Source organism: Boleophthalmus pectinirostris, unplaced genomic scaffold, assembly GCF_026225935.1.
Source record: "Boleophthalmus pectinirostris isolate CB_2022bp ecotype Guang Dong unplaced genomic scaffold, ASM2622593v1 HiC_scaffold_3, whole genome shotgun sequence".
NCBI lineage: Eukaryota > Metazoa > Chordata > Actinopteri > Gobiiformes > Gobiidae > Boleophthalmus > Boleophthalmus pectinirostris.
The window spans coordinates 44,407,602-44,423,004 of record NW_026571299.1 but is presented as its reverse complement, the minus strand read 5'-3'; the positions used below and the strand labels follow the sequence as shown (position 1 = coordinate 44,423,004).

At 43.8% G+C, this 15,403-nt stretch overlaps 2 protein-coding genes across 2 annotated transcripts in view; one reads left to right on the top strand and one right to left on the bottom strand.

The window, feature by feature from the left end:
- The window catches only part of kif5ab (kinesin family member 5A, b), a 100,404-nt gene extending 90,893 nt beyond the window's left edge, over window positions 1–9,511 (bottom strand). Inside the window, exon 1 of the mRNA XM_055160227.1 lies at window positions 9,383–9,511. Coding sequence (XP_055016202.1) covers window positions 9,383–9,511 — 129 coding nt within the window. The remainder of the gene's footprint in view (window positions 1–9,382) is intronic.
- A 1,986-nt stretch (window positions 9,512–11,497) lies between these two features.
- On the top strand, window positions 11,498–15,365 carry LOC129411045 (dynactin subunit 2-like). Its single transcript, XM_055160664.1, has 6 exons — window positions 11,498–11,671; window positions 11,973–12,041; window positions 14,251–14,347; window positions 14,534–14,595; window positions 14,751–14,849; window positions 15,190–15,365. Exons 1-6 carry the CDS (start codon window positions 11,636–11,638, stop codon window positions 15,352–15,354), a joined length of 528 nt encoding a protein of 175 aa, XP_055016639.1. The 5' UTR covers window positions 11,498–11,635; the 3' UTR covers window positions 15,355–15,365.
- The last annotated feature ends 38 nt before the right edge of the window (window positions 15,366–15,403 follow it).

Here is a 15,403-nt window from a genome sequence, read left to right as displayed (position 1 = left end):
CGCCCTCTTGTGGTTTTCTGTATAATAGCAGTTATTTTCCTGTTAATTTCATATCGTTTATTGTTCTCTAATGTATATATTATTGTTGTTTGTTTTTCAGATAACCACACACATACATACACACATACGCTCCCCATGTAACCACCAATAAACATCTTCTATAAACATCTACCTTGCATCACTGGAGTTGCCTGTCCTTCTGATCGAGGACAACTCAGTTGAGGACAAAATCAGTAATCAGTGCATTCCAGACGCACACAGTCCCTCACAAATGGTCCTTCGAGCCGGATTGTCTTCGGCTGAGTTATCAAGATGGCAACTTCACAACAAGATGAGGCACCTCAGGAGGAACCACAGCATAGTCCCCGTCCGCACAGGAGCCGGAGGCTTCCAGGACATCTGGCAGACTATGAACATGGCCTACCTGATCCAGAGGTTTCAGACTGTAGTTTTGATGAATCAGAGGAAGAGGAGAATAGATGGGAGAAAATGGAGAGTGCTTGGAACAGAGTGCTGACAACGATGAAAGAGATGCAAGTCACGATGAGGGAGACCAGCGGTGCTTTAACTAGACGTGTGGAGAAACTGGAGCGAGATTGCAAGTCCTCTAGCCCTCTCGTTCAGCACGTTAACACTCCTGTACCAGACAGAGCTGCCTCTCTTCCTCTTGTACTCAAACCTGTACCACTGATTGCACCAGCACCAGCCCCCAGGCGAGATACCAGAACTCCTGTGAACCTGTTCCGGCCAGTGGAACTTGCAACAGGAACACCTGGCTTTGCCCAGCCTGCAGCACAGTTGACTTCTCCTCCACTGGACCCTACAGTGCAGCCTACAGTGCAACCAAGAGTATCTCCTGCTCCTTATCCAGCTCCACTCCCTCCAAACCCTGTAGTACAGCCTGTGCTACAGCCTGTACATCAGCCCAGTGTTTTTCGACCGGTGCCTCCAGCTGCCCATCAGCCTGCAACACTACCTGCTCCACCGCCTAGGGTGAGTCATGTTATCCATCCTGAGCGTCAACCTGCCATCCAGGTAGTCCAGTCAACACCCCTTGATAGAGCTGAACCACATCGAGCAGAACTCATATTCAGACAGAGGTCTCATCATCCACCTCCTCCAAGCTCTAACCAGGTATTCTATTCACAGTCTCATAACTCCGCAGTCATCAGTAGACCCCAATCTACATCCCTGCATTACTCACCACCGAGGGCAGAGGCACAGCCGTATGACACCTATGATCGGTCATATGTTGCTCCTCCCATGGATGCAGGCAGTCGCTACTATCCATCAGCCTCTGTTTACCCACCACAGCCTGCTACCTATCATCCTTCTCCAGCAGATATCGCCCATCCTAACCTGATGGAGATGATAGTAGCATCTTCGTACGGCATACCTAAACCTAAACTGGTGGTTTTCAGATCGGGCAGAGAGAGTGACTTTGCATTGCTGAAGAAGGGACTGGACAGTTTACTGGGGCCACATGCTCATCTCACAGAGGAGTATAAATATCACATCCTGCTGGATCATTTGGAGCATCCATGTGCTTTGCAGGTGGCTCGTCGCTACATTCATGACCGCACTCCCTACAGCAGTGCCATGAGAGCTCTGGAGCAGAGGTATGGGCAGCCAAGACAGTTAGTCCAGAGTGAGCTGAGTGCCATCCTTAACTGCCCTCCGGTTAAAGCCGGTGACCCTCAGGCCTTTGAAGACTTCTCCCTGGCAATATCCAGCTTGGTTGGCCTCCTCAGTACCATGGATGATGTAGCCGCCAGTGAGCTCCAGTGTGGTTCACATGTAGACAAACTGCTCACTAAGCTCCCTTCTAGCTACAGAGACAGTTTCATTGAGTACTGTATCACACGTGGCATCATTCGCAGTGGCAGCAGTCGCACATATAACATGTATGACCTCTCTGAATGGCTGGAGCGTAAATCACAAGTACTACAGCTGTCAAGACAAGCCACTCAGCCTCAGCATGTAGACAGAACACGCCCAGAGAGAAACCACCTTAGAGCCACTGCAGGGCCAAAGTCACAGTATAAGTCCAGCTCCATCTATTATGGTTCAGACCTTGCACAGGCACAACCCAAGACAGAGCCAAAAGCGCGAGCTGTTCCTTCAGCCCCTTCTAAGCTGAAGCAAAAGTTTAAGCCCTATTGCCCTTACTGTGAAGGGACAGAGCATTACCTCAGCAGCTGTGTAGATTTTAAGAAGCTGGATCTTAAAGCTGTAACCTCCTGGATAAAGGAGAAATCCAGATGCTGGCGCTGTGGCCGTAAACACACTCCTGAGCAGTGCACACTGAAGAAACTGTGCAGCAGCTGTGGAGAACAGCACTTACTAGTTCTACATGACCTGGCTGAAGCAAAGAAACAGGACCCTAACATTCTAACAGTGAGCACCAGCAGAGTCATTCTGGGTCCCCTCAGTCACTCAGGCCGTGTTATCCTCAAGGTTGTGCCCATCCAGCTGCACCATGAGAGGAAGTCGCTGGACACATTTGCTCTCCTAGACGATGGCTCAGAGAAAACCATCATTCTCCCAGCTGCTGTCAAATCATTAGGCTTACAGCAGAAAGAAGAGACACTCTCACTGAGAACTATCCGCCATGATGTGATTCAGGTAAAGGGAGCCTGCGTCTCATTCTGCCTCTCTCCTAAGGCCAAGCCTAGAACACGCTACAAGATTACTGGTGCCTTTCACCGCCACCCAGCTTTGCCTTACTGAACAGTCCTGCCCAATTGACTTCTTAAAGGAGAAGTATCACCACCTACAGCGTGTACAGCTTGAGGGTTTCTCACAGGTACAGCCTTTAGTGTTAATCGGCTCTGATAATGCTCACCTCATTACTCCTGTCCGCCCTGTTCTGCGTGGACCAGCCCATGGGCCCGTGGCTGTCTACACCAAGCTTGGGTGGGCCATCCAGGGTCCCAGCTGCAGCCTGCCTGCACAGAGGAGTGAGGTACACTGCCTGAATCTGTCATGCCTTTCTCCTGCTGAGACCCTCCATCAGGATGTGCAGCGTCTGTGGCAACTAGACGCTCCCCTCCACAGACCAGAGAAGGAGGTCACACGCTCTAAAGAGGACAGAGAGGCAATAGCCATGCTAGAGGCTAAAACCATCAGAGTCCCGGTAGATGGTGTAGAGCGATACGCCACTCCCCTGCTCCGGAAGAAAGATTTCCCACAGCTCCAAGTCTCTCCTGACGTGGTCAAAGGCCTCCTGAGATCCACAGAACGCAAGATAGCTAGACACCCGGATCTAGCTAGCACATACAATCAGGAGATTAAAAGGTTAACAGACTCAGGCTATGTGGTTAAGCTGACTCCAGAAGAGATTCATAGCTCTACTGAATCCTGGTATGTGCCACATCACATAGTGCATCATAACAACAAGGCCAGAGTAGTTTTTAACTGCTCCTTTGAGTTCCAGGGAACCATCCTCAATCATTATCTCCTGCCAGGGCCTACACTGGGGCCTACACTACTTGGCGTATTACTTCGCTTCCGGCAGTTCCCTGTGGCTGTGAGCGGAGACATCAAAGCTATGTTTCATCAGGTCCGACTGCTCCCAGAGGACTGCCCCCTCCTGCGCTTCCTGTGGCGAGATGGTAAAACAGAGCAGGCCCCGGATGTGTATGAGTGGAGAGTCCTGCCGTTTGGAACTACCTGTAGCCCCTGCTGCGCTACTTTTGCACTACAGACCCACGTGAAGGAACATATAGACACTTACCAGGACGTGTATGACTCTGTACACACAGCCTTCTACGTGGACAACTGCCTGCAGTCCCTGTCTGACCCACAAGAGGCCAAGGCGCTCGTTGACAGAATGAGAGAGCTTCTCCTCCATGGTGGATTTGAGATACGTCAGTGGGCGAGCAACATCCCGGAAGTGATTGCTCATCTTCCTAGTGCGGCCAGGTCAGACAGCTGTGAAATGTGGCTAAACTTCAAGAGCCTTGATCCACAGGAGTCAACATTGGGTCTCAGCTGGCACTGCCCGACTGACATCCTGGGATACAAGCATCGCCCAGTGTCCTACACCACTGTCACACCCCGCAACGTGTACAAAGTATTGGCCAGTCAATATGACCCACTGGGTTATATCTGCCCCTACACCACAAGAGCGAAGCTGATAGTGCAGGCCTTGTGGAGCACAGAGAGAGGATGGGACGAGCCTATACAAGGCACTCTGCTGCAGTCCTGGATTGAATGGGAGAGCGAGCTGTTACATCTCCAGCATATCACCATGCCTCGTTGTTATGCTCCTCCTCATAATAGCGACAGTGCGACATATGAGGTTCACATTTTCTGTGATGCCTCTGAGAGAGAGCTTATGGAGCTGTAGCCTATCTCAGGGTGATGGACCATCAAGTGCACATCTCCACCTCATTTGTCATGGCACGGTCCAGAATAGCGCCCCGCAAACAAGTGTCGATGCCCCGACTGGAGCTGTGTGCGGCGCTTACTGGAGCCCAGCTGACCAAGGTGCTCCAAACCGAACTCACCATCCCTCTACAGTCCGTCTATCTGTGGACGGATTCCACGACAGTGCTGCAGTGGATCCAGTCAAGCTCCTGCCGCTACAAGGTATTTGTGGGAACTCGAATCTGCGAAATCCAGGAGCTGACCTCCCCAGCGCAGTGGTGTTATGTAAACTCCGACAATAACCCTGCTGATGATATTACTAGAGGCAAACCTCTGGCAGAGTTAACTGTTTCCAGCCGCTGGGCACGAGGCCCACACTTTTTGACTCAGACGCAGGACATGTGGCCAAAGCCACCAACAGATCCTACAATCTGTGGCAGTGAGGAGCTCAGAAAAGCAGCATTGTGTGGCCATGCCGCTGTATCACCGAGCCCCCCAGATCCAGCACAGTACACAACACTGGATGACTTGGTCCTGGCCACTCACCAGTCACTGCACGGGGCGGCCACTCCTCCCACTGCAGCAGAGCGCTTGGAAGTAGAGACGTTACTGCTTCGCTCTGCACAGACTGACAGTTTCCCAGAGGAGGTTCAAGCCCTCCGAGCAGGCCGTACTGTTAACTCAAGCAGCCGTCTGAGTGCGCTCTCCCCTGAATATGACAGCCTCAGTGGTCTGATCAGAGTTGGAGGCCGTCTGCGTCAGGCTACAGATGTAGACCCGGATAGCATTCATCCTGTTGTGCTGTCAGCAGATCATCCCCTGTCTGAACTTATCATAAAGCATTATGATGCTCAGCTCCTTCACCCAGGCACAGAGAGGCTGTACGCAGAGATACGCCGCATCTATTGGATCATCAGAGGACGTCAGGCCATCAAGAAATATCAGTACCAGTGTGTGGACTGCAGAAGATGGCGTGCTTCTCCTTCTACTCCCAAAATGGCTGACCTTCCCCCTTCACGGTTGCGACTTTATAAACCCCCATTCTGGTCTACAGGAGTAGACTGCTTTGGTCCATACATGATTAAGATTGGCCGCAGAAGAGAGAAGCGCTGGGGGATTATCTACAAGTGCCTCACCACCAGATGTGTGCACTTGGATCTCCTGCCAAGCATTGATACTGACTCTTTTCTTATGTCTTTACGCAGGTTTATTGCACGCAGGGGGAAGCCGTACGAGCTGTGGTCAGATCAGGGCACAAACTTCAGGGGTGGTAACAACGAGCTCCATACCGCCTTTGAGAACATGGCCCAAGAACTAAAACAACAACTAGCCACCCAGACCATTAACTTCCGCTTTAATCCACCGCATGCTCCTCACTTTGGGGGTGCCTGGGAAAGGGAAATCAGGTCAGTCAAGTCAGCTCTGCAAGTTGTCCTGAAAGACCAGGTTGTAGCAGAAGAAGTTTTGCTTACGACACTGATTGAGGTTGAGGGCATCCTAAACTCTAAACCTCTCGGGTATGCCTCCTCTGATGTGGCTGACACTGATCCCATCACACCAAACCTCCTGTTAATGGGGCGGCGTGACTCAGCGCTACCACAGGCAGTGTATGGCCCACATGATGCTCTGTCTAACAGGAGATGGAGACACAGTCAGGTGATCAGTGACCATTTCTGGAAGCGTTTTATTCAGAACTACCTCCCTGGGCTTCAGCTGAGACAGAAATGGAGGAAATCTACTGACAATGTGGTTGTGGGACAGGTTGTCATGATTGTGGATGCAAATCTCCCCAGAGGACTGTGGCCTGTTGGCACAATCACCAAGGTTTTCCCAGGAGTAGACGGTGTTGTTCGATCTGCGGAGGTGAAAGTTAGAGACAGTACGTACGTACGCCCTGTAACCAAACTAGTGGAGCTTCCTGAAGTGCCTGAGGACACTGGCAGCACTCCTCCAACTTAGTGGACTTTGCATGTATGTATTTGCCCTTCAAATACAGGGGCGGCTGTTGAAAGTCCGATGTGCATGGGACTACGATACCCATCATGCATCTGTTTGTAGTTCCGGTACACTTGGGCCCCAATAGTTCCGCTCTTGTTGCAGTAGAGCCTCGTGCTAGGCTTAAGCCCCTGTTCCTATTTGTGTGTATATTTAACGTGTGCGTTCATGCAGGGTGAGTATTTTGTAATTGAGTGTGAATGCATGTTTAGTTTGTTAGTTTATTCGAAATGTTTAGTTGTTAAATTCATACCGCGTTAATGCTGTAGCTATTACTGTGCGGCGCTCCCGTGGTTTACAGGGGCTCCGTGCACAATTTATTTAGTGTGTTGGAGCGCCCTCTTGTGGTTTTCTGTATAATAGCAGTTATTTTCCTGTTAATTTCATATCGTTTATTGTTCTCTAATGTATATATTATTGTTGTTTGTTTTTCAGATAACCACACACATACATACACACATACGCTCCCCATGTAACCACCAATAAACATCTTCTATAAACATCTACCTTGCATCACTGGAGTTGCCTGTCCTTCTGATCGAGGACAACTCAGTTGAGGACAAAATCAGTAATCAGTGCATTCCAGACGCACACAGTCCCTCACACCTTCTTTATCGTGGCGTATTATTTCTCCATTGAAAAATAATCCAAATGTATCCCGAACATGTTCCCATCAAGACCTGGTTTGAAGTAACAAACGTTGCGCTTTACTGCAGCGCATGAACGCGCTCAAACACTTGATCTGTTCGCTGTTCCAGACGCTCCTATAACAGGTGCCATATCGCTATGTCGTGTAACAAATGAACATGGTCAAACACAAATGTTGTCCGTGTCTTCACTGTCATTGTCACTGTCAGCATTTTTGTGTTTGACCATGTTTATTCTTATTTATCATAATTCTACTTTTTGCAGGAACCTACTTTGAGTTTGGAGGTCACGACTTGTAAATGCTGGTTGTTATTATGGGGGTTGCGACTGAGAAAGATTGCAAAGCACTAGATTAATAAATGCTGCTTGAAGTGGACGGAAGGGAAAGGGGCTTTTGCCTTGAGCCTCAAACAGGTGTGCTAACTGTGGGAAATTATGTGTTGGCCATGCTAATTCACCTAATATTATGGACTTTGAAATGACAACAGGATGGAAAACACGTATGACATATAGGTCTATATAACATGTTTTTCTTGCACTTGGAGTGCCATAAAGAACATGTTTTTCTGGACTTTGAGTGCCACGGAGCAGCAAAAACTGACATATGTGGTCCCCGTGGCATGTTCCCACCCATGATAAGGTGTACTGGGTCAGCAGTATTGTTCATTTTCTTGCTGTTTATGCTAAATCAACAAGTTAATGTTTTGTCAAGATGTAGTATAAATCTACCCCTGAGTTTGAGTTGGAAGAGGTGTCGTCCGGGGGTGGCAGTTGTACATGGTAATCAACTTGAATCCTCTCAATGGAAAATGACGAAATAAAGTGGCCTGTTCTCTCGGATTCTCCATCTCTCGTGCTTCTTTTTAGGACACGCATTGAACCTTCCGAAAAAAACCCACATAACCACGGAGCAAATTTAAATATAATGCTATTTCCTGACCTGCGTTATAATATTGTACCCGGAGTTGTTTTTGTTTCATTCACACATGTTATAACACAAAATTATATGGCATAATTAGAGTTCTTCATATGTAGAGTTCTTCTCTGAAATGGAAAACACTCTTTTCCACCTTGTGATGCCATGTGATAACACAGGAAGTGCTCCACAGTCTGTTTAAACTCCATACACCTTCACTAGAATCATTTGGATGATTTTGGAATTCCCAATCTCTACTGAACTAAAGGTAAAGGTAGCTATTAACTTGAAAACTACCACTTCATGACATCACAAGGTGGAACAGAGCATTTTGAATTTTGGAGATTTTTAGACACACTAATATTAAAGCATAATGTAAAAATGTGTGAAAGAAACAGGGAGGTTAGGACATTATAACATGGTTTAAAGCTAGCAAGAGTCAATTTTGTGTAAAATATGACCTTTAAATGTTGATGCAGAAACGTGATATGCAAATTGAGTTGTGTGTGTCAAAGCATTGGAAACATCCAGCTGCTACACAAACGCAGATATTCTGGACAGCCACAAGGGGCAGCTCCCACAGGGCTGTGATGCATTTCAAGGTGTGTGACTAAATGAGCCAAGGGGTCTTCTCAGCTGCTGTCTTTATCATCGGTCCAAGCCTAAGCCCCAGGCCAAATGGTAGTACACCTCCCTAACATTCTTCCTTCTTATTGGTATTACTGTCTGTATTGGCCCCACGGTTCTTATAACTAATTAAGGGGAGCATTTGCATTCAGACCAGTCCAGTCCAGTCGAGGTGCTCTGGGCAAGTGCTTTGACTAAAATGTCATGAGCAATAAGGGTTCACAGTTTTGGTGTAAATGTAGAGCCCCAGGTGTGTATACCTGCTGACTGACGACTGGGCCATTCTCCAGCAATTTACTTTGTACAAAACAGAAAATACAAAATGCCATTCAGTGGGCACTGGCTAGAAACACCCCATAGAGATAATCATGGATCTCATTATATTTGCAAAAACTAATTTCACTGCGTTACAGGCTCACTGCAACATCTATCAACAACATCAATCAAGCCCACGTATGATAACAGGCTGAGTTCACATCACATCAGCAGAGAAAATGAGCACCAAAAACAAAACAAAAAATCAAGTGAAGATGTGAAAAGCTGAGAGGGTGGTGAGCTTGCTGGCACAGAGGCTGCAGGCTTGTGGGAATTACAGAATTGAAAGAAAAAAAAATCATAATAATGGTTGTCAATGATGAGCTGTTTAAGTACTTGTGCCATTGTGAAACACTCATGTGTCTGATTTGGAGAGGTCTTACTGTGTAGGCTTTGGCAATAATGGCATTACACAGAGAGAGCACATTTAAGTCATTTGTCGAGTAGTAAAATAGTCAGAGGTGAACGTTCACGCAGAATATGTAAAAAAAAAAAAAAAAGGCTTCTTACCCCAAAGATGACAGTGTCTTCTCCTTGAAATATTGGAATAAACTTGTCTCCACGGATAATTTCGGATTGATTCAATGGACGAAAGCGACACAAAACCTTGATATTACATTCAGCATTTCCATCAGCCATTGTGAAGTAAAAATATGATTCCCAGTGATAAATTGCAAAAAACTGAATGCGTAGTGCACGGGTGCTTCGTAAAAACAGTGGACCCAGCCTTAAACCTCCGGGTACAGCCACATGCTTTTTAGGGCGAGACTGGTACGAGGTGTAGGTATTTGAGTTTAACAAGTCAATTGGAAAAGCACAAAAAGCAAAGCAAAAACAGTCCAATTTAAAAAGTTCTTCAAGGTGTTATCCTACAACCAGCCAAAGTGATGCCGAAGCAGGTGCTGGTCGTGGCGGCTGCTGTCTGAATGGGCTGCAGGCATTCACAAGCATGCCTCTTGCATCACTGCCATCCTCTCTCCGGCTGCCTCTCTCACTGGGGGCGGGGTCAGCCGGAGTAGTGACTAAAATCGTCCCTCATCAGCACCGCGCCGTGCACAAGGACCGATGGCACGGAGAGAGACCGCGCGGAGAGCCAAACCACATGCTCTGCTCATTATTTGTGCTAGTTCTGCTTGCGCAACAGACATTTTTGAGGAAGACATAGTACATTTGACTGGGATCCAGACTACGCATACTCATAAACGCAACAATGCTTCACTTTTGTCTTATTTGCACTCAAGTTTTCGTGAATAGACTGTATAGGCCTATTTATATGATCCTCCTGGCCTCCTGCACAAAAACTCCCTGCAACTGAGAGAAACTGACCGACTAAAATCTTCCACTTCAAAGCTTTACATTCATACTCACTCATTAACAAATGTCAGAACAAATATGACAGCGACAGAATGCATTTCTTGAACAAAAGTAACCTTATTCAAGTGTGTCTATTTTGTTTTGTTATGATTTGCTGCCACCCTGTGTTTCTACAATGTTACGACATTAGAGGGGAGCACAATGGACATGCTCAGTGCACAGGTCTTCATCACCACAGTTGGTTGTAGTATCCTTTTTAATAGTGAATAAGGACAGTTCAACATTACAGTTATACTTGGAAGAAAGAACATTTATTCATTTATTTATTTATTTTATGTTATATTATTTTATGTTATTTAATTTAATTTTATTTTGTGAATTGTATTAACCATTTCCAGTTGCCACGGATGAAAGCCTACAACGTAATTAACCTGCAAAGACGAGGCTTTCGTCACGACTTTAGTTACAACTGACTTAGACTGCAGAAAAAAAACAACAGACATTTTTAAGTGTTCCTTCTGTGAAATTGAAATTGTACAGTAAATATATTTGTTCATATAGTAAAGTTTCAAAATTCACCTTTGGTTTACTAAAATTATAAAAACTAATCCGTCTAAATTCTTAAAGTAATGCAGTATCTATGCCCATTATAGAGTTGTCATTGAGTTGTAGACATGTTTAGACAAAACACTGGAATTTAATTATTTTGTTCCATTATGCAGCTTCCATCTACAACTTCCAGCAATATGACTTGACTAAACTTTCCTCAACACAAATATGCACTTGTCTTGTCTTTTTTTTTAAATACTATGAACCAGATATCACGTGTTCTTAATAAAGATTAAATTGAATTGAATTGAATTGCACTATATATGATATTTGCATATCATAAGCCTTTGACATTTGCTATATCCTAAATAGAGGATTCCACTGGAGATGCTATTTCACTGATGTTCAAGGTATGCCTGCAAAACCTCTTTCTTGGAAGTCCTGCATAAATAAAGCAAAAAGACAGAAAACCTCAAATCTTCACAGCTGATAATTTTCTGCTTGTTCCTCAGAACCTTGGCGCCATCTTGTGGATAGTCTTGTGTAAATGCACTCCTTTGCCTCTATGGAAATAAAAATCAAAAACAAAACAATACAAATTCATGTTGTCAGTTGGGATAAAGCACATAGAGATAGATGCAATTCAGATGCACATAATTATACTGATGTACTTCTGCTTTGTTTATGTTTTAAATATATGCATTCTGTCGTTGATAAACTTTTAACAGCACCGCCCGGCCAGATGCGCCTGTGAGTAAACCAAGCACCCGTCTGTCCTGTCACATCAGCCTTGGCCGCCGGGGTCATTTACTGCTACATTTACCACCACTTTAGCCCACATTTCAAGAGCCCACGTACTTCTGACTAGTATACTTTTGTTACTGGATCTTATTTACCACCATGGCTGATCCAAAATACGCTAATTTGCCGGGGATCGTAAGTGATTTTAACTCTGATAGCCCGTCTGCAGCATTAGCCTAAGCTTGTTCAAGCTATTGTTGCTAACGTAAAATGAGCTAATCGAAGAGCTTTGTGTTAGGATTTTGTTTACACAGACTTGAACTAATATGCATGTTATTAGGATACATTCAGTAGTTTAAAGTATTGCTATATATCACGGACAGATGTGGTTAGAATGTAGTTAGAGGCTGCTGAATGGTCGGGGCGTTGGCTGTGATGACTTGGCTGTGGACAGTTTTATAACAGTGCAATGTCCTGTTTACATTATTTTCCATAGGCCTTCAATGAACCAGACGTCTATGAAACTGGTGATCTACCTGAAGATGACCAGGCTCAGTTTGAGTCGGTGAGTGGGTGCCTTTATTTTGCTATGGGTGCTGTGAAAAGAGCATATTAGCATTAAGCTAACCAGACCTGCTGATGTGATCGATGCTTTTGGTAGTGTACTACTCTGGTATTAACATGCAAAATTACACTTCTGGTTTAGTAACTAAGTTTTGTAGTCTCGGGGCCACAAATCGTATTCATCCATTTCATTCTTATTGCTGGGAGAAAAAAAAAAAAAAACTCTTAAAATACTTTCTCCAATACCTAAAACAATTGTACGTGTTTAACCTTGCTTAATTAGACTTTGATAATTACAGTGCAAATTTGTATTCAATTTCAAGCCTAGTTATAATCTTTTTGGTGTTTTTTATGTGTTAAATTAACTTCTACTCAGTATATCACCTCGTGTGAGGACAAACACTTAAACGTTTTTATGCACAGATTAGTTACTCGAGTAATCTGTGTTCTTTATAACAATAAGTGATTATTGTGGACCTAATTGGCCTTTTCCCTTCATGTTTTCACATTCGTTCTTCCCAACCCCTTGCCTTTGCTTTGACTCTCCCCATCCCTCCTGGAAGTCTAGTTTGTACAAGTAAGACTGATGTTTACTCTCAGTGAGCTTCCTACCATGCTTTTTGCATGTCCCTTTGAATCTAATTTCAATTTTACAATCTTTTGGTAATGAGAATTAAACATCTTATCTCAGTATTGACAAAATGATTTTTTATGTGTTTATTTACTTATGGGCACATTTTAAAGGTGTATTAGTACTGTTTTTGCTATCAAGTCATGTAACACTGTATGGAAGACTATTTTCTATCTTTCTTGTTCACCATGTTCTAACCACAGTTTTAACAAGTTAACTACTAAATTCCTGCTTTTGATTTCCTTTTATGCCTCTGTAGTGTGTGCAGATAACATGATCAAGACAAAGCCAAAGTGGCTGCCAGTTGTAAACAATTAATTGTTTTTGTACTTGGCCGTAACATTTTACAAAAGACCAAAGTGTACACTTTCCAGAGGCTGTATTTTAAAATCTTTTGACCTGTGCTTTCATCAGATCAGATGTGTGTCTTTAACTGCATGTTTGAAACAAATTATGGCTGAACAGTTTATGATCAGTGTATTCTTTTTCCAACAGTTGTACTTAATCATGAACAATCCATTTCTTGAAGCATGTTTAACTCATCTAAACCTCTCCTCTTGTATTCCCCATCATGTATTTAAGTAATACTCCATGTCAAAAATAATGCTGTGAGACATTTATGGCCCCTGCATATGTTCTTATGGCATTATATCAGAGAAGGTAACTATGTACAGTTGGTAGGACACCTCTACTGAAGAGGGGAAGACAGAAAGAGCCATAAGCTGTTTGAAGTCTCCAGGATAGACGCTCTTCAACACTGCTCTCTTTCTTACTCTTCCCTGACCCTGGTCAACTGTTCAGTTGTGTGCATGGCATGTGATAACCACATTAATCTGTGTTGTCTCTCTCTCTCCCCCAACTCTTCTCTCCCAACTCTTCTCTCCCTATCCTCTCGCGTTACTTTCTTTAACTCTTTGGAAACCCAAGGAGCTGGTAAGAGCCTAACTCCTCTTCCAACCCCACCCACCCATCTGTGTTACTTTGTTGGTGTGTTTGTTCTGTTTACGTGTGTCATCTGTGTTGGTATTTTTAATCTACTCCATTGATCACTATCAAGACTGATCAATCGGTAGTGCATGTCACTTCTTGGAAACTAATTCCCGTAGAAAGTAATAAATAATGGGCAGTAAGGGCTGGGCAATGTATATTTTGGCAAGAAAAAGGGTGAAAGTTTTGAAGAAAATTGCACAGCCCTTGGACCCATGTAATAGTAAAATATTACTATTAAACAAAGCATCTCATTTATTTTATGCTAAAAAAATAAATAAATATATATATATATAAAATCAGTAATTATTAATCAATTTATTGTATATTACAAACTATAGTCTCTGTTGAAATGGAAATTAAGCTTGCTTTTTTGATTATTTGAAAGTGTAATTATGAAAATAATACCAAAAGAGTAATAGTGAATCATGTGTGGCCAAATGATTACACATTTGATTTCCTGTAAGGTTTTGCCATTTGTCAATTTTACTTTGGGTCTGAAAAGTTTGGGGCACAAAATAAATAAATTGACCAACATTGAATACCAGCCTACCTTTAGTACTGTACTATCTCTGTTTCTGTTTACCCACAGGAGGAGCTCTGCAGTGACAGTGTTGAGAGGATTGTGGTCAATCCCAACGCAGCCTATGACAAGTTTAAAGACAAGCATGTCAGCACCAAAGGGCTCGGTCAGTTCTATTTATTAAATTGTGCGACTATGTGCAGAGTTGACCTTTTACATAATACATGTATGATCCTTTATTATACTGTATGTGTGGTTCATTTCTTCTAATAGCCTTTGATGTATTTTAAATAGTTGCATGTTTAGTTATGTACATACATTTCTTGTAATCTCTTGACATTTTTCTAATCAGACTTTTCAGACAGAATAAGTAAAAGCAGACGAGTGGGTTATGAGTCTGGAGAGTTTGAAATTGTAAGTATTTTGAGTTGTACTGTGCTTTACCTCTTTACCCTTTAACTATACCATATGTTCATTTTTTAAAATGGAAATTAAGTCATAAAAAACATTGAAACTTGTACTAGTGTGAAATTTCATTATTTTTTAACAGTCTTCTTTCCTTTGTTTAGCTTGGAGAAGGTAGTGGGATCAAGGAGACGCCCCAGCAGAAATATCTGCGTCTGGTCAATGAGATCCAGGAGCTGACCAAAGAGGTGGACACCATCCAGGTGGGCTCATCAAAATGCATGTACTTGAAATGTTTTATGTCAATCAAGGATGCTGAAACAATAAAGTCATTCATTTTATGCTCAGTTCAAAATAACCTTGTCAAAGAAGTTGCCCTTTGTTGAGAACAGTTTGTTCTGTTTGAATATTTGTCAGTTTTTACTTCATACCAGAAAACAAATGGTCTATGTGAGTACACAGTAAATATTCAGTCTAGTCTCTTAATTGTGTTTTCTTGTGCAAAGTTGTTAGTAAAATTTTTAACAGTGTAGCCCCAGAAGGTATTAGATAGAAGCACCTAAAAAGTATCAATAAAAACACGTTTTAATTTGTTTTTCTTAGTCGGCCACAAAGGAAACCAATGCAGAGGAGCGCCTCACCCCAGTGGTCCTGGCTCAGCAGGCATCTCAGCTCAAACAGCAGCTGGTGTCTGCTCACCTCGATACACTTCTGGGACCACAGGCACACATCAACCTCACTGATCCAGATGGAGCGCTGGCAAGGTGAGCTGTGAAAACAAAGGCAATCCCAACAAACATTTAAAATCTACTCCTTC